At 53.5% G+C, this 26,009-nt stretch overlaps 1 protein-coding gene across 1 annotated transcript; it reads right to left on the minus strand.

Moving 5' to 3' along the window:
- Positions 1-1,871: 1,871 nt before the first annotated feature.
- Positions 1,872-14,695, minus strand: LOC111152404 (WSC domain-containing protein 1-like). The gene is given in 7 exon segments (XM_022510929.1): positions 1,872-2,455; positions 2,458-2,505; positions 3,523-3,738; positions 5,524-5,688; positions 6,139-6,298; positions 13,471-13,592; positions 14,668-14,695. Coding segments are annotated over 7 exon segments (1,323 nt in total).
- Between the last annotated feature and the right edge of the window lie 11,314 nt (positions 14,696-26,009).

Genomic DNA, 26,009 nt, shown 5'->3' on the forward strand with positions numbered 1-26,009 from the left:
CTGCAGGTCTGGCTGAGGTGCCCTGTAAACCACAAGGCCATCACAGCAGCTGGCTCTCCCCCGGGGAAGGAAGGGAGGTCTCTGCGGACCTGCAGCAGGAAATGGGACCATCTACCAGGAGGTCTGGCTGATGCTGTCCTGACTCCAGGTTGGGCAGGAAGGTGGGAGGCCCAAGGTTCAGTGGGCCTGGCCTTCCAGCCATTCCTCTGCCCTTCCCAGCCTCCCCGACGTCTGGGTCTTCTCCCCAAAGTCACACGGGGGGGGGGACGGTGCCGGGAAGAGTGAGGGACAGAGCTGGGAGCCAGGCTCAGGAGGCAGCCAGCATCTGGCTCTCCATCCCGTCGAGACTCTAGGCTTGCTTCGGCGGGTGCTGGGACCCTTGGGTGCATGGCAGGTGCGGCCTCCTGGCAGGCCTCACGTCTTCCTACGACTCCAGAGAAACAGTTTCGTCAGGGGCCTTCCCAGACTGAATCTCGGAGCCGGGGCCGTGCCAATAAGCGTTGCCGGTGTTAAGCAGAGAGTGGCTGTGGAACAGCCCAGGACAGGCTCAGCGCCATGGTGGGTTTGGTGGGGACAGGTATGGAGGCCTCCCTCCGAGGAAGGGCAGCCCGCCGGGCCCTCCACCCCATCTGCTCTTACCACAGTCACTCTCGGCTTCCCCAGGGCCGGGGGCAGTGCAGGGTCAGGATGTTCCAATGCTGGTTTCCCCAAATCTCTCACCCCGTTTTCTTCCCCTGGTACAGTTGGCTCAGGCTGCAGGAGGGCAGACCAAGGGGCCCTGCCGCCATCACTCCAAGCCTGGAGAAGCGTCGAGGGGCCCACACACCATCATCCACCTGGTAGGGGCCCAACCCCCCCCACACACACACTGGAGACCTGGTAGTGCGGCCTCATTTTGAACCCAAGGTACCTCTGAAGGAAGCTCTGTCCCTCCAGGCTGAGCACCAGGTGGCTGAGGATGGTACCTCTCTGTGTCCCCACCTCTGTCCTCACCCACCCACTCTGCCCCCAGCTGCAGAAAATCAGACACACACGCCCCACAGCCCATCCCCCTGTTCTCCAAGCCCCCGAGACTTTGCACACACTGTTCTCTCTGCCTCAAGGTCCTTCCCTTGGCTCTGCTGGGGTAATTTCTACAGATCCCTCCAGACCAGCCAGTATGGTGACCCTGAACCTGCATGGCAAGCACAGTCCTCTGCTACTGGGTTTCTTCCCCTCTGTGACCACCACTCCTCTGCCCCCTGAGGCTGTGAGCTGGGGTGGGCAGCTTTCCTACTGCTCCCCCCAGCCACCGGCCAGCTAGCACACAGCAGCCCACTGCACTCATGAGGACCCTTCTTCTGGGGTGAACGTGTAAGAAAAACAGCAGGCTCCCACAGAGACAGAGGGTGTGGCAACGAGGCCCAGGGATCCGGCAGCAGGGGGTGGGTGTTGGGGGGTGGGTGTGTGTGAATTCAGAGGGTTTGGCCATGGCCCCTCCCTTGACAGTTGTGTGGATGGGGGACATGGCCAAATTGGGTGGGGTCACCGGTCCAAGTGATACCAAGACGCATCCCTCCTGGGTCTCCCCATGTGCACCCCAAGCTCCCTCCTGGAGGCCAGCCCTTCCCTGCCCCATGCCCCCTTGCCCCACGCCCCCTTGCCCCACACCCTGCCTCTAGGACATGGGAAGAAAAAGCCAGGCAGGGGGCCCCTCCACGGAGTGCTGACGTTGGATTGGGTAGTGGGGGGTGCACAGAGCTGTGGCAGGTCCTGAGGTCAGTGTGCAGCATGGGGTTGGGGGAGGCTCCACTCTGCACTGCCCTCCAGTCTACGGAGAAGGGAGATGCAGGGCTGTGGACCCGGGAGCCTGGTGGCCATACCACAGATGTTCACAGGGCGTCAGATGTGCCGTTTAGGGTCACAGAGTCCAGCAGCCTCCGTGAGCCCACATCCACGCTGCGGTACTCGCTGCCCACAGCACTGACACCCGCCCAGCCCCACACCAGAGGGCAAGGACCCCGGCCAGCAAGCCTGCAGCGGGAGGCAGGAGAGCTGCACCGGGAGCCCAGCGCACACACCCGGGCTGGCGTCGCCAAGTCCGAGCGGGTCCCCAAGTCTGAGCGGGTCCCCGCAAGCGTGCAGTGGCACGTGCAGTGGGTCTGTGAGCGCGGGGTTCCTGTGGCGGGTCCGGCAGCCGGCCCCGTGGAGCAGTGTCCAGGCGGTGCAGGCGTCCCAGCCCCGCCCTGGTCGTGCAGCGCCTTGTCCACCGTCCAGATGTAGCCGTGGATTAGAGCCCTCATCTCGGGGGTGAAGGGCTCAGGGTAGTGCGGGTGCTGGCCACACCGTCGGAAGCTGCCCTCTTTGTTGTTCTCCATGCACAGCAGACACTCCTCGCTCAGGGACACATTGAGGAAGGCCACCATCTCCCGCAGCATGTGCAGCTCCTCCTACTGCACCACCAGCAGCCGCTTGCAAACCACAGCCAGTCCAGCATGTGGTAGATGCACACGAAGTCTGGCCACTCTGCGGGGAGAGACGCGCAGGTCGGCCCCACCTCCTGGGTGCTAAGGGCGGGGAGCCAGGGAAGCGGGCGACCAGGGCAGGTGGCCCCTTGGACCAGGCCCTCCTGACGACCCGCAGGCAGTAAGAGCAGCACCTCGGGGCCAGCCTGGGTCACCAGGCCACGTCTGCCTCGGTGGCCGTGCAGCCACACACAAGGACAGATGTGGCATGTGTGGAGAGAGCTGGTTCCCTCTCTCATGGACAGTGAGTGCCCTGCCTGCGGGGCCCACGCCAGGACAGGGAGAGCCATGTGGCCCACGCGGCACAGCGGTGTTCTTCACAGGTGGGAGACGGGGTGACCCTGATCCACACTCACCTTGCCCTGGGTGACGGGGACAAGCAGGGGCCCCGGGAGAAAGCGCGCAAGCCTGAGCACCTGCCAGGGTCTTCCTGTGAAGCTAAGTGAACGATGTCCCTGCCTGATGCCCACCACATCCCGTGGGGGTGACCAGTCCATCCCATGACGCTGACGGGCAGCCCGCAATGTTTGGGGAGGATCTATCCATGAGAGCTTATCTTGGCAAATATAGACGTGCTGGGGCTTTTGTCTTGCTGGGGATGGTGTCAATATCAACAAATACAGCTTGTGACCATCCTGCCACCTTGGATGGCGTGGGGACCCTTCGCTTTCCCTGGTCTTCATGACCACGCTCAGACAGGGACTGCCTTGGTGTCTTGGGTGGGTAAACTGAGGCCCCTGGGAGCCAAGGAGGGACCAGAGCTCAGCCTCCTGCACCTGGGGTGCCAGCAAGGGGCAGGGTGGGCTGGAGGCGATGGGGGCATCTGCCGGGACAGGGTCTGTGGGGACGGGCCTGCTTGCCCAACGGCCCCACACTGCTGCCCTCTGACTGCTCAGTATCCCAACACTCGCCACCCGGACCCGTGTCCCAGCCACACTGCAAGGGGGCAGCGGCCGAGCCCGGGCAAGGCCAGGAACGGGTGTCTTTGCACAGGAGAAGAGCTGCCAGGCCTCCCCACCCCTCTTCTGCCCATCTTTGCTCTTCCAGTTTCGGTCAGCCATGTAGCCCAGGTGCCCGGTACACTTGCGGTTGAACTCGGCCACCAGGGACCTGTATGGGTTCCTGATCAGCAGGTTGGCCGAGTCGAACATCTCAATCTGCCTGTGACCCCTCTCGTGGGTCTTCTCGAAGATGGTGTGCCGGCTGCGTCAGTGGTCCTTCTCGCCTTTGAACCCTGCGGGGAAGACGGGGGGCCGCTGAGGATGGTGATGGACCCCGCCGTGGCAGCAGGCAGAGCTGAGCGTACCTCCAGGAGACCCCGCAAGTCTGGACCCTGCAAGCACGTGCGTGTGGGCGTCTGCAAGGCAATTTCCCTCGAGCGTCACCAACAACCCGTGAGGAAGTCGTGGCCGCAGGCGTGGTTCAGAGTGGGCAGGACACCTGCCAGGATTGCAGGGCAGCACAGGGCTCTGGGCATCTGGTGCAGGTGTCCCTGTGAGGCCGGGCTTCCAGCCCCCGCCCAGCAGTGGGCCCCGGGGTCCTGTGGCAGGGTCCCAGCCCTCCCCACCCGTAAACAGAGTCACACGTGGGTCAGCAAGACGCTGTGGGCTCGTTCAGTGGTGGCCTTTATGCTGGGGATGGAGGGGTTCCACGTGCAGTCACAGGGAGCACAGCGCCTCCCAGGAAATAGGAGTAGGGGGCCGATCAGGGTGTGCAGCCAGATGTCACAGAAGGACCCCTGGAGGGGTGCCCCAGAACCTAGACTCTAGCCATATCCCGACAGACCCGGGGTCCGCCAGCCGGGGACCCATGCTCCATAAATGAGCATGTGTGTCTTCTGGGCTCTTGGGGACAGCGACAAGCCCCAACACAACCTGCTTCGTGAGCGGGGGTGGGGGGACCGCAAAGGTGCAGCGGGCAGTGCCGGGTTCTTTGATGCTGGGAAACAAGGCTCCTCTGAGTCGGGTTTGCCTCCTGGAACCCAACCCAGTTCAAACAGATCTCTGCCCCAGGCCTAACAACTGTCAGCCTTTGCCGGGGCTCCTACTGCCCAGCACTGGGGACGAGGGAAAGAGGAGCCAGACCATGGGCTGTAAACACGGGATCAGGATTGGGATCGGGTCCCCAGCACCCCAAGACCTGCAGTGTCTTCTGTGTGTGGTAGGCTGTCCCCACAGCGGCCGCTCTGTGTGTCCCATGGGCCACAGTTGCCCAGGACAGACCGGGTGCCCATGCATGTCACTGGTGGGTCGGTGCAGAGGCCAGTGGCCACCCCGTGCCAGTCCCATAAGCCTCACAGGGGGAACCCCCAGGGCCATCACACGTGGCCACGCCAGCCACTGGGCCCCCAGGCCACTTGCAGACCAAAACCACCAGCTGTGCAGATGGCTATGGTCCTCTAGACAATCAGGTAGCCAGCAGCCTGTGCCACAGGACTCCACGGGCACCAGGCCACAGCAGGCAGGACCCCAGAACAGGTCATCCGGCCGCCCCCCTAGGGGTGCCGGTAACACTCAGGGCATAAGGACCAGCTTTCTCGGCTTCTCCCACCAGACCAGAGCCCCCCGCCAAGCTCAGGATGCTGTGGACCTGGGCTTCTCTTCCTAAACCATAGTCTGGTCAGGAATCTGGACGCAATGGAGGTGACACCTGATGGCAGACCGACAGCCCCTGGCTTGGCTGGGGTTCTCGGTCCTACTCAGCACACGGAGGCCTCTCGCTTCTGCAGGGAGAGACTAGGGGCCACACAACTCCGGAGGGTTTTGCACCCATCTTCAAAAACACAGCGTTTTGAGGAGCTACTTCTGGCCTCCCAGAAAATCAGACAAATGAGCCGGTGACATCTCACAGAATTACTGCGGGTTCTGCCAACGAAGGGAAATTCAGGAAGTGGTCATAGTGTGGGAGCGCAAGCCGCCAGGATGGATATCCTGAGTCCCGGGCCGGCCGCAGGGCTGGGAATGTGTTTGCAATGCTGGGGGCCGGCCCCGGGACTCCAGGCCCCGCGGCCCTCACTCACCCTTGTTGTACAGGGTCCCATCGAAGTAGTAACTCCCCGTGTAGAAGCCAGTGGCGTGCTCAATGAGGTGCCGTGCCCACGTGTTCCTGGCTCCCAGGAAACTCGACAGAGCCACAAACACCTTGGCCTTGGTGGGCAGGAACCGCCGGTCTGTACAGCGAGTGTCTGAAAGGCCAGAGGCTGACCACCGACCGCCCCACCCGGACCCACCGCCCCCAGTCTCCTGCTTCATCGATGGGGAAACCGAGGCAGGTTTGGGGTGGGGGGGGCCGCCCAGGCCTGTGCCCAGAGAGAGCTCCGGGGATGACGAGGCCTCCCACGGCCCGGGCAGTGAGCCCTGGCTTCCCACACAGCACAGAACATTCCAGATTCTGCTGGAGGGTGGTGGGGCCCCGCCTCGCGGCTCTCCTGCTGTTCCTCAAAGCACCTCTGTCCCCAGACTCAGGGAAAGGCCAGGTGTGCCCCGTGTCCAGCTTCCAGGGATGGTGGTGGCCTCCCCTCCCCACCCCAGGACGCATGCGGCCGCACTGGTCCCTCCAAACGCCCGGAGAGCACACACGGCAGATATGGCAGGGAAGGCCCCTCACACCTCATGCCCCAGCCGCCGAACTCTACCCTGCACGGGCATCTGGTAGACCTCGCAGTACTGGGCCAGCCTCTGTGCCTTGGGTTCCTGGCCACACAGCGCACTATCCACAGCATCCCCGAGGCTGAACTGAGGCATGGGGTAAGCACAATAGCACTCCCAGCCCCACAGGATGGCCAGGGGGAACTTCTGCTGGGGAGCGAGGGGGGAGAAGCATGTGGGGTGCCCACCGGGGCCAGGCCTCCTGGCTCCCGTCAACATGGACGGTGGCCATTCTTCCCATGCAAGCCCAGGGGAGGCTCGGTGCACGGGATGGAACTTTTGCCCCCAGCGGCTTAGAGTGGGTTGGGTACCTGACAACAGTCAGCGTGAGCCAGGCCCAGGGCTAACATTAGGGGGCCGGCGGGAGTGCAGGGAGGACCGGGCACCCAGGGCAGGGGCGTCTGCAGGAGCCAGTGCATGCGAGGGTCAGGATGGGACAGGTGAGCACACATACTGCATTGTGGACCCACCAGCCGTGAGTCCCAAAGGGACCTCTGGCATTCCCGCTGGGGCTCCCTGGGGAGGAGACCAGCCCAACCCAACTGCGGGGGAGAGGGGGTGCAGGCCAAGACATTCACGAAGTCCCTGCCGGCTCTGCCAGGATTAGTGGCAGGGCAGCACCTCACGGTGAGGCCAGGTCCTGGCCTCCCTGGCCTCTGTGGGGTTCATTCCCTGCTCCCTCTGCCCCCACAGAGGAGACCGCTGGGTGCTGTGCGACCTTGGGCAAGGTGCCGACCCTCTGTGCCCTTCACCACCAAACACGGGCAATCAAATTCACTTCACATGTCCCTTATGAGGGAGGCCCAGCGCAGGGCATGGCGCGTGTGGGTGCTCTCTGGGTACCCAGCCCCGTCATCCCTGCCTGCCCCTGCCTCTTACAAATGGAAATGCAGGGGGAGAGGTGGCAGGGAGGAAGGCAGGAGCCAGAAATAGCACCACACAGACCTTTTTATTTTTTCCTCACAGCAAAAATATCGTAAATAAATAAAGAAAAGAAAAATCACTAGCGTTTTCTGAGCGTGGCTTGGCAAAGTGAGGATCTCCGCACTCAGAAAGTCGCCGGGCCCATCCTAGTCATGGGGGGGGGCGATGCAGAGCTTGTGGGGGGGGTGCTCCTGTGCTCAGGCGTGTGCCCCCCAGTGCCCTGCACCCCCACCAGAGCCTCTCCCCACCTCCCTCCTCCTCCTGGACACCCATAGGCAGCTGCACCCCTGCCGAGAGGTCCCAGGGTCCTGGCCCCATCCCTCTGAGAGCTGAGCTGCCACATGGGGACACAAGCCTAGACCCTGCACTGTTCTGACACTGCACAACCCCTCCACACCCCCCTGTGCACCCCACCACGCACTCCTGTGTACCTGCACCATGCACCCCTGTATGTCTCTATCACGTACCCCCATGCACCCCCACCATGCACCCCTGCGCACCCCACCACGTACCCCTGCGCACCCCAACCATGCACCCCTGCGCACTCCACCACGTACCTGCACACCCCCACCATGCAACCCTGCGCACCCCCACCACACCCCTGCACACCCCCACCACGCACCCCTGCGTATCTCCATCACGTACCCCCATGCACCCCCACCACCCATGCCCATCACTGCTACAGCACCGAGCCCCCCCCCATGCGGTAAAAGCCCTAAAACAGCCCGGGGCCCCCATCCAGAATGCTAGTCTCTATAAAACAGACAAGTCCTTCGGCTGCTGGCTTGGAAGTGGGGGGGACCTGGCTTCCCTCCGACCTCCTCACCAGCTTGTCTTCTTCCCTGGGACCATAGCCCTGGTCCCCATGCTTTTTCTGGACAAGGCTTGACACAGGGATTTTCGGAGGATGGAGGATGGGGGAGGCAGTAGCTCAGGGTGTCTGGGCTTCCTGGGTGTAGGGACCAGGGAGGAAGCAGCAGGCGTGTAGCCTGTCAGATACCGACACAGACCCTGACACCTCTGAGCCTCAGTTTCCCTGTCTGTGAGCCCCTTCTCATCTCTCAGGACTCCACTGCCAGCGCCCCCTACCCTCCGTGCTTGGGGGACCTGAGGGTTTGACGCTCTGCCCGGAGGCTCCTCTCCAAGATCCCCATGCCCGGAAGGTCAGAAGTCCCACCCCCACTGCACCTGTCAGACCCGCCCATGGCCACAGCAGCCCAGCCCCCCTCAAGCCGCACCCTTGGGCACTGCAGCAGGGCCCTCCTTGGCATGTAGGGCTGGGACCTGGACCGGGCCATGAAGCAGCACCGGCGGAGCCCCAGCCGTCTCTCTGTACCGCGCAGTCTCTGTCCCAAGCCCATGTCTGACCCCCACCTCAGGATGCAGCTATATTCAGAGACGGGGTCTCTAAAGATGTAATTCAGTTAAAATAGGGCCATGGCGGGTGCAAGCCAATCCGATTAGTGTGGTCATAAAAAGAGTTTCGGACACAGACACACAGACGACCATATGAACACACAGGCACAAGACGCCCATCTGTGAGCCCACAAGGCCTGAGAAAAAACCAGCCCAGTGACACTCCACCTTGGGCTTCTGGTTTCCAGAGCCTCAAGAAGTATGAGCCCCCTGTCTGTGGCACTTTGTTCAGGCAGTTGTGGTGACCTTCTACACTGGGGTCCTTACGGCCCTTGGCCATGCACCACTGGCACACGCAGAGCTCAGGACCTTTGCACCTGCTGTTCTCTCTGCCTGGAACGTTCTGCCCCTAGACCTCCCCCACTTATTCAAGCCCCTTTCCCTGAGAGGCCTTCACTAGCCACCCCAGTTCACACCACCACACCCTTCCCACCCCCACAAGACCCCATCCCTTTGCTGAGACCTCTGGTTCTGCCCGTGGGAATCACTGGGTCCTGTTTCCTCCTGCAGTCAGCCAAGGCTCTGACTTGTACTCCGTGGTTGTCCAGCTACCCTAGAACATCCTGGAAACAGGATCCCTTGGTGTGGACTTTCCCTTCCCTCAGAAATCAGTGTGCTCACACTGGATCCCTGCGGAGGAACCTGCAGCTGTGGTCCACGTGCAGACACACCAGGGGGCATCCGTTTGCCCCACATGTCTTGGCTCTGTCTGCTGTGTCCTCAAGAGCATCGGCAGGATCGGGTCCTAGAAGGAAGTGTCCCTCTACCAGTGGTCACCCCTGGTGGGGGTCACACCCCATTAGCGACCCGAGCCCCTCCACTTCCTCGAGTGGATGAAACCATCAAGTTCCGGGCATGTGCAGAGCACGGGGTAGTGCGGACAGTAATGCGGTTTTATTTACAACAGAACAGAACTGGATTCTGAAAACACAGGACAATTTCCAGCCCCTTGGGGATTTCTAGGACATGATTTCCATAACAATTAAATATTGATGAAACTTTCTCTGCCAGATTCCCTGCTCCCCCCACCCCCACCATCTTCTCAACATTTGGAGAAGGGGAGGCAGGACGGGGACACAGCTGTGGGACCATTTCCATCAGAGGGGCATAGGGGGACAGGGCGGGGGGACAGGTATCCACCCGGAACTGCGTCCAGAGGCTGGGCCTGGTGGCTGCTATATGCACAGTGATTCAGTTTGGTGCTGGGTCATGGCAGCAGCGGCTGGGCCTTCCCGTCCCGGGAACCCCCCTGCAAAGGCACGGTCGTGGCCACAGGTCAGGTTGTGGACGTCCCAGCAGGCCTGTCTATCTCTGTCCTCCTTGAGTGCCTTTCTTGTGGTCGGTACCCAGAATTATAGAGAATCACAAAAACGTCAGAGATGAGAACTTTGGGCTTCAGGAGGGCAAACTGAGGCGAGGAGGCAGGTGCCGAGAAGCCCAAGACTTCAAATCGTGAGACCAATCGGGGGCAGAAGCAGCCCGGGGCTCTGCCCAAGACCACACTCAACTCCATGGACACACTCTTGAAAATAGGGGGTTTTTGGTGGTATCTGCAAACCAGCACGGAGCTTGCCTTCACCAATCTCCTGCCTCCCTTCACTCCAAGGCTGCTCTGGACATGCACACCCAGAAGGAAAGAAGGTGCCTGGGGGTGGTGGCTGCTGGGATGGGCGTGGAGGGCAGGCATCACGGTCAACCACAGCCGGTCCGCAGAGCCCATCACTGAGCTCGTGTCTTCTGCCGACAGGACGCCCCTGCCGTCGGGCTGCAAAGTAGGAGTTGTGTGGTCGAGGAGGCAGCCCCAGAGCCAGGACCAGCTCACGCTCCCCTCTGCCATGGAAACCCACAGCTTCGAATGGTATCGTTGACAATCAGTGAGAATGCCACGGTTCAGGGCCACGAGAATGGCCAGGACCACAAGGCAAGGACGTGTCTGCACAGGGACACACACCCAGATCACAGACTCTGAAGCCACCTTCCACTGTCTTTGGAATGAGGCCCCGTGACTCGCTTGTGGAAACACACCTGAAGTCTCACAAGTGACACAGGAGACACGCGAGTCCCTCACACCAGTGATTCCACATGTGATGACGTGAGGAGAGCATTATGAGCCCCTTGAAAGCTTGACCTTCAGGAATGTTCATGGCAGCATGGCTTGTAACTGCGAAGAAAGAGCCCAGAGTGGGCAGGAGGGGGGTCTCATGCCACAAGGGACACGTGGAACAAAGGAAAACGGAAGGAGAGATTCCTTTTTTTTTTTTCTTTAAGCAGCCTCCATGCCCAGCACAGAGCCCGAGGCAGGACTCGATCTCACGACCCTGAGACCATGAGCTGAGCTGAGCTAAGAGTCGGACGCTCAACCAGCTGAGCCACCCACATGCCCCGAATGATTCAACGTTAAAGATTCGAATTCTGGCAACATACCCTTCGAACAAAAGACCTAAAGATGTTAAATGCCATTGGTGGTTTTCTCTGATGCGGTAACGTCACTGGTGAGTTCTAATTTAATTTCACGTTTTCCAAATTTTCTAAAATATATATGTGTTACCTTTATAGACATCCACCCCCAGAACACAATAAATTTTCTCTGAAGACACACACGGTGTAATGTCGACAGGTTTATGGCCAAAATCGTGAGAGAACCCCAAGGCTGTGCTAGGTCGTCACCAGCAGACAGGACCGGCGAACATTTTAGCAAAGGGAAAAACCTCCCAAGGTCCAGATGGTTAATTCACAAAACCCAGACACTCACTGCCCCACCGCTGGCCGGCTGCAGAGGCAGCGCCCCTGCCCATCCCGGGACAGCCTGCACCTGCCGGGACCCAGGTGGGTCCGGCAGAGCAGCCATGGTGCAGGGAGCGAGCCGGGTCAGCACCACGGGAAAGCCTGAGAAGACCCGCCCGAGTCATCAGTCATCTATAGGAAGAGCTCACACTTGTCTCCCTTCATTCTCACCCTCCGACAGACCAGGAGCAGGAGCAGGTGCAGGGAGAGGGGACCTCCAGCCGCATGCAGGATCCCTGTGGAAGCGTCAGGGGCCGGCAGCTCATCTGCCCACGGTGCTGGAGCCCTTTGCCGGCCCCATGTCTGCCATCCCAGGTCCAGGCATGGAGACAGGGCAGGTCTGTCCCTATGGCCGCAGAATATCAGACCAGATGGCTTCTCTGTGCTCAGACACACATGACATCGGCTGAGCCCCGCACCGGTGGTCAGACGGTCATGGCACTGATGGTGCCCTGTGTGTCCTTCTGTCCGGCCACATCATGACGTTCCTGAACCATTGGGACCAACCCACAAACCATGGTGGAGACGTCACCTCTGGGGCCACAAACACCCCCGATGGCACGCGACCCAGACCAGTCCTCAAGAAGCCCAGCCCGACCCCAGCCTTGGCTCCGCGGTGGGGGTCCATGAAGTCACTGTGGCCTTGCTCACCAAAGCAGAACACTGAAAACCACAGAGGTGCTCCACAGCGGGGGAGGGGTCACGTAAACACCAGGATGTCTGCGCAAGGGAGCCCAAGTTGGGGAAAGTGCTGCCAGTGCCAGGACAGAGCGGTCCCTGAGCCCGACCCACCGGGCGAGGAACAGGAGCTGCCCGTCCCCTCCCCAGATGCCGCTCAGCAGGAACCGCGGCACCATCTGGACAGGACTGGTGCCTGCTTCCACGGCCACGACCCCCTCTGGCTCAGGCAGCATGTGGGGGGCAGCGTGTCCCCCTCGGAGCACCAGGAGGGTAAAGTGGGTCAGCCGGCACGTGGGGCACCTCCAGGTTTGCAGATGGAGCCACCAGGTCTGGTGCAGGTGAGCTCCTTGGACTGGCGATGGCAGTGGGCACTCCCAGGGCTGCGGTGTGCAGGTGTGCAGAAGACCTGGGAGGGCCGCGTGTAGCAGGTGCACACAGCCTTCCACTCACAGCTCTGCTCCCACATGCGGAGCATGGGAATGCGGGCCTCAGCCGGATGCTGTGAGCCCCCAAGGACACCCCAGATACCCCGAAATGCTAGAGCCACAAAGACCCACTCCAAAGGCTGCTGCTTGGGCTGGAAAGTGCAGGAAAGGCTCTGTCTCGGCCCAGTAGGCGCATCTCAAGAGGCACCAGGTAGGGCAGGCTCCCCGGCATCCCCAGAAGCCCACTTCCTGTAGCTCTGAGGCACCAGTGGGGTCAGAACCAGGGGGCCTGCCTGGGTCCAAATCCCAGCTCCCCCATGTAGGGGATGGGTGACCTTGGACAGCATTTGTGACCTTCTCCGCTTCCGTTTCCTCAGCTACAATCACAGCATGTCCCAGCACCCGCCAGACATGGCCATTAGGAGGGCAGAGTGACTTCCTACGTGGCGAGGGGTGTGGCTGCCGCTGGATGAACGAGGACATATGCGCCACCATCACCAGGACGCTCCCGTCCTAGACCCATCCTCTTACCTGGCCTCCGGTCACAGTCCCCAGCACATGGGAGCAGCCCTGACCTCCGCCTACTGCCATGCCCCGGGGCCCACATGTGGGCCACTGGACTGCACCCCAGACCTCAGCACTCTGGGGGTCCCGTTGCTTACCAGCTCCACCTGGCCTTGACCACCGTGTCCCACCTAGAGCTCCCTCACGAGACCGGGACAGAGACCTCTGCACCCCGCCCGCCCTCTGCAGAATCATCTCCGAGCCCCGGCTGAGACAAAGGCACACGTGTGACCACGGCCCTGACGCCAGGTTCAGTGCCCATCCCTGTCCATCGGCACAACTGATAAGCCGTCCACTCTCCCCAAGCCTGAGCCAGCACGTCCCACTAACAAACCCAGTCAGTATGACACCTGCCATCGGGAAAGGCACAATCCTTCCAGCCTCGCGGCCCAGCAGACAGCATCCCGGCCAGCCTGGGGTGCCCACGCAAGCACAGACCACACGGCCATCCCAAACCTGCATCTGACCTGGGCTCCTGCCCCATGCAGCGCACGGCACACGCGCACACATCACAGGTGCCCTTACCTTCTGGGAACAAAACCCCGAGCACACGTCCACCATCGTGTTGGCCTGCTCCAGGGAGTCTGGGAAGGTGTGGGTGCCATTCTCCGGCAGTCGGAAGGATCCACTGTACGTGATAGTCCTCCCTGTGGGGACAGAATGGGTCTCTGGTGAGACACGGTGCCCCTGGCTGTTGGTGCCTGTTGGGGGAAAACGGTGGGTTCAAGATCTGGAAAGTGGCAAATAGGATCAGTGGGGGTTTCAAGCCAGACAGCAGACCGCTCTGGACAGCGTGTGGTGGGCCAGGCTCCTGAGACCCTGGGCACCCGAATCTCTCCACCACGGTCACCGACAAGGGACCACGTGGCTGCAGATGCTGACCTCAGGCCACTTCTCCTACCAGCTCTGCGGGATGGTTTCTGCCCCCTCTCTGTCCCTCCTTCCTTCTGCCACCAGCTCTGCAGGATGGTGTCTGTCCCCCCTCCATTCCTCCTTCCTTCTGCTAGCTCCCTGGGAATGGTATCCATCACCCCCCTTCCTTCTCCCACCAGCTCCTGGGAAATAGTGTCTGTCCCCCCTCTGTCCCTCCTTCTTTCTCCTACCAGCTCCTGGGAGATGGTGTCCATCCCCACCCCCATCCATCCTTCCTTCTCTCACTAGCTCTGCAGGATCCTGTCTGTCACCCCACCACCCCCCGTCCCTCCTTCCTTCTCCTGCCAGCTCCCTGGGGATGGTGTCCATCCCTCCTTCCTCCTCTTACCAGCTCTGGGGGACAGTGTCTATCCCCCTTTGATCCCTCCTTCCTTCTCCTGCCAGCTCCTGGGGGATGGTGTTCATCCTCGCCCCATCCCTCCTTCCTTCCACAGATCTGCACTAGGCCACCCAAGCGGCTGATATTCTGGAAAATTTTACGTCCCTGCCGTGCAGGTATGAGGAGAAAAGTAGATCCAGAAATGTGAAATGCCGCTGCCGCCCCTCACTGTGCTGTGGGGTCAGACCCGAACTCCCACCAGCCCCAGGAAGGCTCCCCAAGCCCACAAGCTGTCCTCCAGCCCAAGTGGAGTAGTACAGCCCCGAGTGGGGTCCTGGCTGCTGGGCCTTCTGGAGTGTTCCAGCTCGACAGGTTGCACTCTGGTCACAGTCTTCAGGGCTGCTTAGGCGGGAGCCTTGCTGTCGTGCCCGCTTTGCCCGCCCACCTCAATAGCACGGGGACCCTGTCACCAGCCAGTGCCCCAGGTGGCATCTCCATGCACAACCGTAGAGCAGGACCAGGCCTGGAGTCTGGGAGCCTGTCAGGTGGGCCAGCACTCTGCAGTCCCGGTGCCAGTGGGCCGAGGGCAACCCTGGGAGGCCACGCTAAGCACCTCCCACCTTCCCGCTAGGGGCCCCAGTCTCCATTAGCAGGTGCGCGGCCCCTCACCCTCTCCCGGCCTTTATGTACTGCATAAAGCTATGTAGATATGTACCAATGTACGTCCTCATACACACACACACACACAGAGTTGGGTTTCTTTGTTCCTGTTTTTATTTTTGTTTTTCATTACCTTGAACAACTCTGTAAAAGTTATCTTTAGAGGAACCTGGTTGGCTCAGTTGGTTAAGCAGCTGCCTTGGGCTCAGGTCATGATCCCAGGGCCCTGGGATCAAGCCCCACATTGGGCTCCCGGCTAAGCAGAGATCCTGCTTCTCCCTCTCCCTCTGCCTGTGTCTCTGCATACTTGTGCACTCTCTCTCTCTCTGTCAAATAAATAAATAAAAATAAAGTCCTTTTTTAAAGTTATCTTTATTTATAAGTTCTTACAAACTGGTACATTTGGTTCTACACAATAGCTTTCTAGGAAAGGAATAGGTTTTTTTCTTAGTAGATATTGTCATATTCTCATTTTACAGATTAATAATACTGAGGCTTTTTAGAACAGAAGGCTGAACTCGGTTAATTCACATTACATTTCAGCCAGCAATCTAAGCCTACCCTTTCACCTCATGTCCATACCAACATGAAATCTGGAGCATTTAAACTTTCTCTCGGGTTAAATCAGTATATTGATTTCTATTTCCCTAGTAACTAGTCAATTTCCTTTTTCCCAAGGGTGTTAGTCATTTGGATTTGCACTTGGTACATTGTATATTCACATCTTTGCCCATTTTTAGACTCTGTGTTTGTCTTTTTTCCTGACAATTTGTAAGAACTTTTTGTGTATTACTTAAATGGACTCATGGCCTGCTATTTGCATTTTCATTTTTTCCAGATACATCACATCTATCTTGCTTAGTATATCTTTTTTTTTTATACAGATGGTTTAAATTTCATTTAATAAATGCTGAGTTTCTAGATACTCTAGGTGTCTAGCTTTGCACATGAACTATCTAGATTTTCTTATTATTGCCAGAAAACAATCATTTTTTTAATTCAATTCAATCAGTGTTTTAATTCAACTGGTGTTAATTTTTGTAAATAGTGTAAGACTGACAGGATCCCTTTTTAATTCCTCCTAGATCAATGCATTTTGTTTCAGTACTGAATATGAATATGAAATGTGCTAGTCTTTTCTTGTTGAATGCCTCTACCACAATTGTTGTGTTAACTTTATTATTTTGACAAGGTATTCAGAGTCTGATGTTTATCAGACTGAGCTACCCAAGTGCCCCTCAATTCCTTTATTCATAACAACTGATTCTCTTTCTCTATTAACTTGTTTGGTCAAAAGTGAGAAAGACCAAGAAATATGTAGAAAGTCTGTGATCTGTCTTCATCATCCCTTCCATGCATTTCTGCCTTTTCATGTCCATTTCTCCTCTTTGCTTCCCAAGAACCTTCTTTCTACTTCTTCCCACCCTCCATTGGTATCACTCCAGCCGCCTGTCAAGCCCACCTTACTTTATTCCTCTCGAATTAGTCATGTCCTAATACCTTTCTATATGTTTTCCTATCATGAGATAGGTTGATATGTAGTTTTGTACTCCGTTATACTTTTTACAGTGATCCCCAAAAGTACTTATTATCATTCTTGTCAATGTTACTGAAGAGGCTATACGACCTGTCCAAGAACCAAAAAATGCCAAAAAGTGGCAAAGGCTATATTCAAACACAGACATTCTGATCATAAATGTCATGTGTTTTTTGCTGTCCTTTATTTGTAAATGACTGTTTTGTTTGATTGACTAATCTGAGTTAGGGTGACAGTGATTAAGAATCAGTGGATAATTTTCCAAAGTTTATCATGTCAAATGCTTTTTTTCTACATCAGTTGAGAGGACCATGTGGTTCTTCTCTCATTGATTTGTTCTATCACATTTATTGATTTGCAAATGTTGAACCACCCTTGCAACCCATGAATAAATCCCACCTGGTCACAGTGGATAATCTTTTTAATGTACTGTTGGATCCTCTTAGCGAAGATCTTGTTGAGAATCTTGGCATCCATGTTCATCAGGGATATTGGTCTGAAATCCTCCTTTTTGGTCGGGTCTTTGCCTGGTTTGGGGATCAAGGTAATACTGGCTTCATAAGAAAATCTGGAAGTTTTCCTTCTGCTTCACATTTTTGAAACAGCTTCAGGAGAATGGGTATTATTTCTTCTTTGAAAGTTTGTTAGGATTCCCCAGGGAACCTGTCAGGTCCAGGGCTCTTGTTTTTTGGAAGGTTTTTGATCACTCCTTCAGTCTTGTTACTAGTATTGGTCTATTCAGGTTGTCCATTTCTTCCTGATTTAGTTTTGGAAGTTTATAGGTTTCCAGGAATGCATCCATTTCATCTAGGTTGCTTAACTTATCAGCCTATAACTGTTGATAATAATTTCTGATGATTGTTTCTATTTCCTTGGTGTTAGTCGTGATCTCTCCCTTTTCATTTATAATTTTATTAATTTGGGTCTTCTCTCTTTTCTTTTGGATTAGTTTGGCCAATGGTTTATCGATCTTACTGATTCTTTCAAAAAACCATATTCTAGTTTCGTTGATGCGTTCTTCTGTATCTCTAGTTTGTATCTCATTGATCTCTGCTCTAATCTTATTTCCCATCTTGTATGTGGGGTTGGCTTAATTTGTTGTTGATGCTCCAGTTCTTTAAGGTGCAAAGTTTAACTGATTTCACTCACCATTTAATAGATTTATTTGGTCACAGAAATGAGTCTGTGTATGTGTGTGTGTATGTACATGTGTAAAGCAATTACTTTACATCTCAGGTAATATATTTTTTTTCTTCAGGATATAGTTTTAAGTTATTACCTCTACCAAAAAAATCATATTTCAAAATGAGGCAAATAGGTTTAAATGTGGAAATATTTCACATGCCATAGGAGAGTGACTAAGAAACCAGAGTAAAGACTAGAAGTTGGAATTATTATTTATAGGAATATAATGAATAATAAATATCTATCATTTACCAGGGCCACCTAGGGTACTCAGAATGTCACTGGACATCTCAGATGTACCCTTACTTTACAATTCTAAATACTCAAATATTAGATACTACATTGATTTTGCATAGAATAGCATGCATTCTTTATGGCAAGGCATCATGAACATGTGCATTTGTATTAGAATCTCCATATATAGCAAATAAAAATACGGAGTACAGAGTTATATATACTTCTCAGATAAAGGACAAATGTTATTTTTAGTATAAGCATGTGCCATGCAATACTTGGGATTCATGTATACTAACAATTATCCATTTTTATCTGAATTCAAATTTAACTAGGTATCATGTACTTTCTCTGGCAACTATTTTTATATATCTAACACTATACTCAAATCAGTGTTCATATTGATGTTCAAGACAACAACAGCTGCTAACAGCTACATAGGATCATCACATTGCATTAACCTTTTTTTTTATGTTGCAATAGAACCCATATCACATAAAGTTTACTGTCTTAACCATTTTAGGTATGCAGTTCAGTAGTGTTAAGTGCATTTGCATTGTGCCACGAATCTCCAGAGCTCTTTCCATCTTGCAAAACAGAAGTTCTATACCCATGGAAGAACCTGTCATTTCCCCCTCACTGCGGCCCATCAATCAGCATTCTACTTTCTGTCTTTTTGAATTTAACTACTCTAGGAACCTCTTATAAGTAGAATCGTGAAGTATTGGGGTTGTGTTTTTGTTTTTGTTTTTGTTTTTGTTTTCTGGTGACTGTCTTATTTCACTAAGCATAGTGTCTTTAAGGTTTACACAGGTAGCAGATGTCAGAACTTCCTACCTTTTTAAAGGCTGAATAGTATTCTACTTTTAGTTCTCTATTCACCTGTAAATAGATATTTGGATTGCTTTTACCTCTTTTGGTTATTATAAATAATGCTTCAGAGTTGCTGTCTTGGTCCCTTCAAGCTACAGTAACAAAAATCCACTGACTGGGTAGCTTATAAACAGCAGAAATGCATTTCTCACAGTTTTGGAGGCATGATTGGGTGAGGGCTCTCTTACAAGATGCAGACTTCTCACTGTGTCTTTCCATGGTAGAAGGGGCTGGGGAGCTCTGTGGGATCTTTCTTATAAAAGCACTAATCCTGTTCATGAATATTCTACCCTCAACCTATTTACCTGCCAAAGGCCTCACTTCTTAACACCACCACAATGGGCATTAAAATTCTAACATTTAAATATTGGGAGATCATAATAATTTAGACCATAGGTTTGATTTCTCCTCAGGTTCTTCTTATCCTGTAAATGGCCTTTTTCTCCCTGTATTGTCTGTCTTCTAGGTAAATCTGTATCCTAACTTTCTTTTCTTATTAAAACACCAGTCATATTATGTTAGGGCCAAACTCATTTAAATTTAATAATCTCTTTAAAGACTGTATCCAATGCAATCACTTTCTGAGCTACTAGGAGTTAGGAATTTGGAGGGATATAATTCTGTTTGTAATAGGTATAAAACCAAAAGTGAAATTCCTAGATCATATGGAAATTTTGTTTTTATTTTTTGAGGAAACTCCATACTGGTTTTCATAGTAACTACACCTTTTTTATATAACAATAGTGCATAAAGATTCTCTTTTCTCCACATCTCTCACAACACTTATTTCTTTTTTGATAGTAGCCATCACAGTGGGTGTGAAGTGCTATCTCATTGTGGTTTTGACTTGCATTTTCCTAATGTTGAACATCTTTTCATGAACTTATAGGACATTTCTGTATCTTTTTGCAAAAATGTCTATTTGAGTCCTTTGCCCATTTTTTTGTTTTTATTTTACTTATTTATTGTTTAAAGATTTAATTTATTTATTTGTGAGAAAGAAAATGAGCACAAACAGGAGGAGCAACAGGCAGAGGGAGAAGTAGACTCCCTGCTGAGCAAGGAGCCTGATGCAGGACTTGATCCCAGGACTCTGGGATCATGACCTGAGCTGAAGGCAGACACTTAACCCACTGAGCAACCCAGGCGTCCGTGATCATTTTTTAAATTGGATTGTTTTGCTGTTTAGTTGAAGGAGTTTTTATGTATTCTGGATATTAAACCTTTATCAAATATATGATATGCAAATATTTTCTATCATTCTGTAGGCTGTTTTTCACTCTATTGATTATGTCCTTTATGCACAAAAGTTTTCAATTTTGATGTGTTCACTTTTTCTGTGTTATTTTTTGCTGCCTGCGCTTTTCCTGTCATATCAAGGAATTCATTTCCACGTCCTATATCATAAAGACTTTCCCCTGTTTTCGTCCAAAAGTTGTATAGTTGTAGCTCTTACATTTAAGTTTTTGACTCATTTTGAGTTAAGTTTTGTATATGGTGTAAAGTAAGTGTACACTTCATTGTGTTGCTTGTGAATTTGCAATTTCCCTAAAAACATTTGTTAAAAAGGTTCTCCTTTCCCCATTGAATGATCTTGGCACCTTTGCCAAAGATCATTTGACCATTTAGAGGAGAGCTTATTACTGGATTCCCTGTTCTTTCCACTGACCTATAGACCTGTCTTTATTTGAGTACTACATTGCTTTTAGTACTGTTGTTTTATGATAAGTTTCAAAATCAGGAACTGTGAGAACTCCTACTGCATTCTTTTTCAAGATTGTCTTGGCTATCCTTGTTCTCTTGAGACTCCATATGAATTTTATGATAGCTGTTTTTATTTCTGTAAAAAAAAAAAAACACATTGGGATTTTCATAGAGATCACATAAGTCTACTTTTTGATGGATAGTTATTCTGTTCTTACTCCAATACAGATCTTAGTATTTAGAGTCATTTCTAATTTTATTAGTTTGAATATTATCTCTCCGTGGGAGGTAATGTTAAAGACACTACTGGGCAGCAAAAAGCAGCACTTCTGAGACAGGATAGCATAAAGAGTAAAAACCTTAATTTACAAGTAACAGAAGTTTTAAAAAAAAAAGTGGAGATACATATATATGTAAAAATCCATTCAACCTACATGACCTGTTTGGCACTGGAACACAATGCCCAACAAATGCAGAATACCCAAGGACACAGGAAATACTCACTGAGATCAACCACCTTCAAGCCCATAAAACAAGACTCAACAAATTTTTTAAAAAGATTTTATTTATTTATTTGAGAGAGAATGAGTGAGAGAGAGCATGAGAGAGGAGAAGGTCAGAGGGAGAAGCAGACTCCCCAAGGGGCTGGGAGCCCGATGCGGGAGGAGATCCTGCCAGTCCGGGGTCATGACCTGAGCCCAAGGCAGTTGCTCAACCAACGGAGCCACGCAGGCGCCTGTCTCAAGAAATTGGTCAACAACAGCTGAGGGGCACCTGGGCGGCACACTCAGTGAAGTGCCCAACTCTTGGTTCTGGCTCAGGTCTTGATCTCAGGCTCTTGAGATTGAGCCCTGAGGCAAGCTCTGGGCTCAGGGCAGAGTCCACTAGGACTGTCTCTTGGTCCTTGCCCTTCCCGCCTCCCCCACTCACGTGTGCTCTTTCCCTAAAACAAACAACGAAAATCCTTCACAGGAAATGAACAATGGTTGAGAGTGGGAGGGGCGGGGAGAGAAGCGACCAGCCCTGGGGCGAGCGGGAGGAGCCCGAGATGCTGCCCGCCCTCCCCTGGCAGCGCTCGCTCAGCCGCCACCGCCGCCGCCGGGAGCCGCCGGGGCCCAGAGCCCGGCGCTAGCTGCAAGTAGCGCCTCCAGCGCCAGCGCTGGGTTGGCGGCTGCCGGCCACAGGCCGGTCCAGGGAGGCGGCGAGGGAGGCGCCCAGGCGCCCTCCGGGGGGCAGGCAGGATGCATCCAGACCCCCGGGGACTGACTGAGCTGCTTCAGGGCTTTGCGCGGTGGAGGTGCAGAGGCACAGCCTGCGGACCTGCTGGAGTTCGCCCTGCTGCACTTCAGGCGCCTGCAGCAGGAGAACCAGGGCAAAGGCGCCGAGGACTTTGGCCATGAGGGCGAGACCTGGGGGGACGCCGGCACCGCCGCCTGGAGCGGCACCCCCAGTAAGGGGGTCAACTTCGCGGAGGAGTCCAAGCACACTGACTCTGAAAACGGGGAGGAGGAGGAGGAAGAAGAAGATGCTGCGGTGGAAACCAGGGCGTTCAAGGCACTGGTAATAAACCTATTCACAGGGCACCTGGGTGGCTCAGTGGGTTAAAGCCTCTGCCTTTGGCTTGGGTCCTGATCCCAGGGTCCTGGGATCAAGCCCCTCATCTGGCCCCCTGCACTGCGGGGAGTCTGTTTCTCCCACTCCCTCTGCCCCTACCCTCTGCTCTTGCACTCCAGATCTCTCTCTCAAATACTAAGTAAAATCTTTAAATAAAGAGACTTTGGGAATAGCTCTGACTCCCCCAACTCAGAGCTCTTGGGAAAAGTGTGAAGACAGGCAGGGCAGGGCTCATGCAAACAGACAGCTCCCCAGGACCCACCCTGCTTCCCTGTGGGTACGGGGTGGTGCTGGTATCAAGGAGGGGACACTGGAGGCTCCCCGCCTGATGCAGGGGACAGGGGGTCACATGATGGCACCCTTTCTCAACCTGAGGTGTGAGCTCCAGTAGCTTCTTCTGTAGTTGAACGAAAGGGACACCTGAGGCCAGTGTTCATGCCCTGTTTCCCTGGAAATAGTTAAAGAAGCAGGATTCAAATGACTTATATTCCTTCTATTTGTTCTCCAATTCCACTGTTCAATAATGTAATTGTAACTGGTTTGGTCGCGTATTACCGGCTCCTGTTTCAGGGAGCCTGGGTGATCAGGTCCACTAGCATCTGCCTTGACCTCCTGTCATGATCCCAGGGTCCTGGGATGGAGCCCCTGTTTGGGCTCTCTGCTCACCAGGAAGTCTGCATCTCTCCCTCTTCCCCGCCCCTCCTCTCTTGCACAGAGGCTCTCTCTCCAAATAAATAAATAAATAGATAGATAAATAAATAAATCCTTCAAAAAATAAATAAATAAATAAAAACTCGTGTTTTGGCAAGCTTTCATGTTGGAATACACTAGAGAGAAATGACATGTTTTCATTACCATAGCATAATAGCTTTTATTTTAAGCACCTTCAGGTTTGGCTCGGGTATTAGAAAGGAAAGGATTCCTAGAAGGAAGGGGGAGCTCCATGAACTGTGCACTTTGACTGTGTTGGTCTCATGATGGGTCTTCGTGTGTGGCGGGGGAGGGAGGCAGGGGCAGAGTGACCGTTCCCACCCTGTGTCATCAGGGCCACTGCTGCTCACAGGGCTCAAGGGTGGGACTGAGCCTGTTCATCCTGAAGCCTAGAGTCTCCCCTTTCCTGCACATCACATCACTGTCCAGGGGACCAGTCCCTTGAAGTCTGTCCTAGCAAATGCCTAGGTGAAGTCTCTCCTGGGGGCATTTGTAGACACTCTCAGCTACAGAAAACACAGTGAGCTGAGACCAGCAAGGGCCCTGGTGCCCTGTGGCTCTGTGCCCTGGGGATGTCAGGGCCAAGATCCCCTTCTAGAATCTATGGGGCCTCCTGGGTCCCAGACACCCAACCCAGGGGGCCTCCTCCATCCGTCTCTGTGCCTCCCCCATCATTGCAGCACCTGTGTGTACTTTCCAGGTTCTGGTACAACAGCTGGAAAGGGGGGGCCCTGCAGTTTTTAAAATGGACATGGGTCTTCAGAATCATTGAGACCTATTTTTATTCGGTATTTAAACCATATTTCCTCTCTGAATTATTTTGGTCACATCAGTCCTTCCATCTTAGAGTGACTACTTTCTAGTGCCTTGTGCTTTGTTTCAGTCATGACATGCCTTTGCTTTTTGATATTGATGTTTGAGTCATTTGACTTTCTTGCTGTTCGTTTTCACTTTATTTTTGGAATTCTCTATTTTCAGAGGGATCTGCTTTTAGCTCTGGAAATGTAGGTTTAGTTAGTCAGTGACCGTTCTTTATTTCTGATTCTTGAGGTCCCCAGATACATGTCCAGAGGGCCATTTCCACCTCGGCCTACAGTTCTATCAGCAAATGTTCCTATTTACAGTCCCAGACAGCAGGCTCACGGGGGACCTGGGTGAGTGTCACAGACTCCCTAAGCTTGTCCTTAAATAATAAATAAATAATAAAATAAAATAAATACTAAATAATAATAATTAATAAAAATAAATAATAAAGTAAATTAATTTAAAAATAAAATTAATAAAAGAAAAAATAATAAAATAAAATAAAAATTAAAAATTAATAAGAATAATAAATAAAATTAATAATAAATAAATAAATTGATAATTGCCAGGTTTACAATTCAAGGCAGAATTTTTGGGACCCTTGACTGTCTATGTGTGTTAAGCATCTGCCTTTCCTCAGGTCATGATGCCGGGGTCCTGGAATGGAGGCCCACATCGGTTTCCCTGCTCAAAGGGGAGTCTGCTTCTCCCTCTGCTGCAACCCCTTCCCCTTGCCTGTGCTCTCCATCTCTCTCTGACAAATATGTAAATAAAATCTTTAAAAATTTTAAGGCAGAATTTTAGAAATAACCTCTAAAAAGACAAGCTGCCCGGATGGCTCATTCGGTGGAGTGTGTGATGCTTGGTCTCAGGGTTGTGAGTTTGAGTCCCACCCTGGGTGTAGAGATGACTTCAGGTATGAGAAATAACCTCTAAAAACAAAGAATTTTGTCATTTTTCTCTACAGATAGATAAAAATCTATACCCACATATAAAAATATGTGAGCCATGTTATGTTGGGACTTCCATTACTGAACAATTGGAAAGCATGTTCAAATACAGAGGATCTTTGGTCAAAGCAAACTGTTGGACTATTACCGATGGGATTACAGTTCAGAATTTCAGAAACCCACCTCCCAGGCTTCCCATATGGGGTGAGGGTCGTCCTGCTGCTCCATGGCCACAGACTATCCAAGAAAACAGCTGGCTCCTGGCCTGGGGGAGAATCATTTTCAGGGCAAACCGCCAGGGAAAGAAATTCTCTTCCCAGGCCAAGTTTTCAGCCTCCTGAGCCCCTAGCAGCATGTCTGTGGCCTTGGGATCTGTCATTGCTTAAAGTTTCTCTGTGTGCCCCTGGTGTGGGTTGGGCCCTGAGCAGATGAAAGCTCTGGTACTAGGCCAGCCCTGGACACAGGGGATGGTAGATGCCACCCACTCATGCAAACAGGAACAGGGTCCCACCAAACTGCTATGCAGATGAGGAAGAGACTGACTAGGACACAGTGGGGGTGACCTGCCCACTGGGGACCTGACGTGCAGCCAGGAGGAAGGGCAGGATCTAGATGGCCTCACTGTATCCCTGGGTCACTGTTCCTCCCCTCTTTCCTATCTGCCCTGTGTCTCTGTGTGTGCATGTGCGTGTGTGTGTGTGTGTGTGTGTGTGTGTGTTTTGTCAGTCCCCTCTGTTCCTCTCCCCTCCCACCTCCTTCTGCAGGTTAAGCTCCTTCAAGGAGCTGAGGGGTTGGCACCCTGCTCTGTGCTTCTAGGTGTCACCACCGCTTCTCTCTTCATGGGACGGAGTGGGGCTTGCTGTGCCAATAAGTTCTCCTGAAGCCCTCCCATGGTAGTGGCTCTGCGCTTCCGCCGCTCATTCCGGGCAGGCCTCCCTGCTCAGAGCGCACCCAGAGAGGTTTGCCTAAAGGCCGGCATCGCCGTCCTGTCCTCTCCGCGAGCCGGGTGTGCAGCACGGTGCTCTACTAACACTCGCCCCAGTCGGGCCTATGACAGCGGACGTCAGGCTGAGGGAAGCAGGGAGGCTGTCAGAAAGCTGCCCGCTCCCTCAGAACTAGGGTGTTTGTTCTGCTGTGGGTCCAGCATCACGGTCGCAGCAGAGGCCCCTATTGACGCACTTGTGCAGTGCTTCGGTGAGGCCGAGGCAAGGGGTCGCCTTCTCGGATGGCCCCCGACCCAAGGCCCTGCTGGCAGCCTTCCTTAAGCTTCCACACCAACCCGCAAGGGCGACTGTGTCTCTCTTCGAGAAAGCGGCCTGCACGCGAAAGGAAGCTTGGCTTCAGGCTTGTTTCCTAGAGGTAAAGCGTTGGTGCTTTCACCAGGTTTCCAGGCTAAGCTTTGAGAAGGCATCCTTCTCCATGCAGTGACGTGTGCAGGGACGGTGTTGGCATTCCACCCTGACTTGTTTCTCACAGGGAGGTCGAGGGCCTCGACCTCGGGCGTTCCCAAACACGCCGGGTCAGCAAACCGCTTCCTGGG

This window comes from Enhydra lutris, unplaced genomic scaffold, assembly GCF_002288905.1.
Source record: "Enhydra lutris kenyoni isolate GAN:26980312 unplaced genomic scaffold, ASM228890v2 scaffoldscaffold28, whole genome shotgun sequence".
In the NCBI taxonomy this organism is placed as follows: Eukaryota; Metazoa; Chordata; class Mammalia; order Carnivora; family Mustelidae; genus Enhydra; species Enhydra lutris.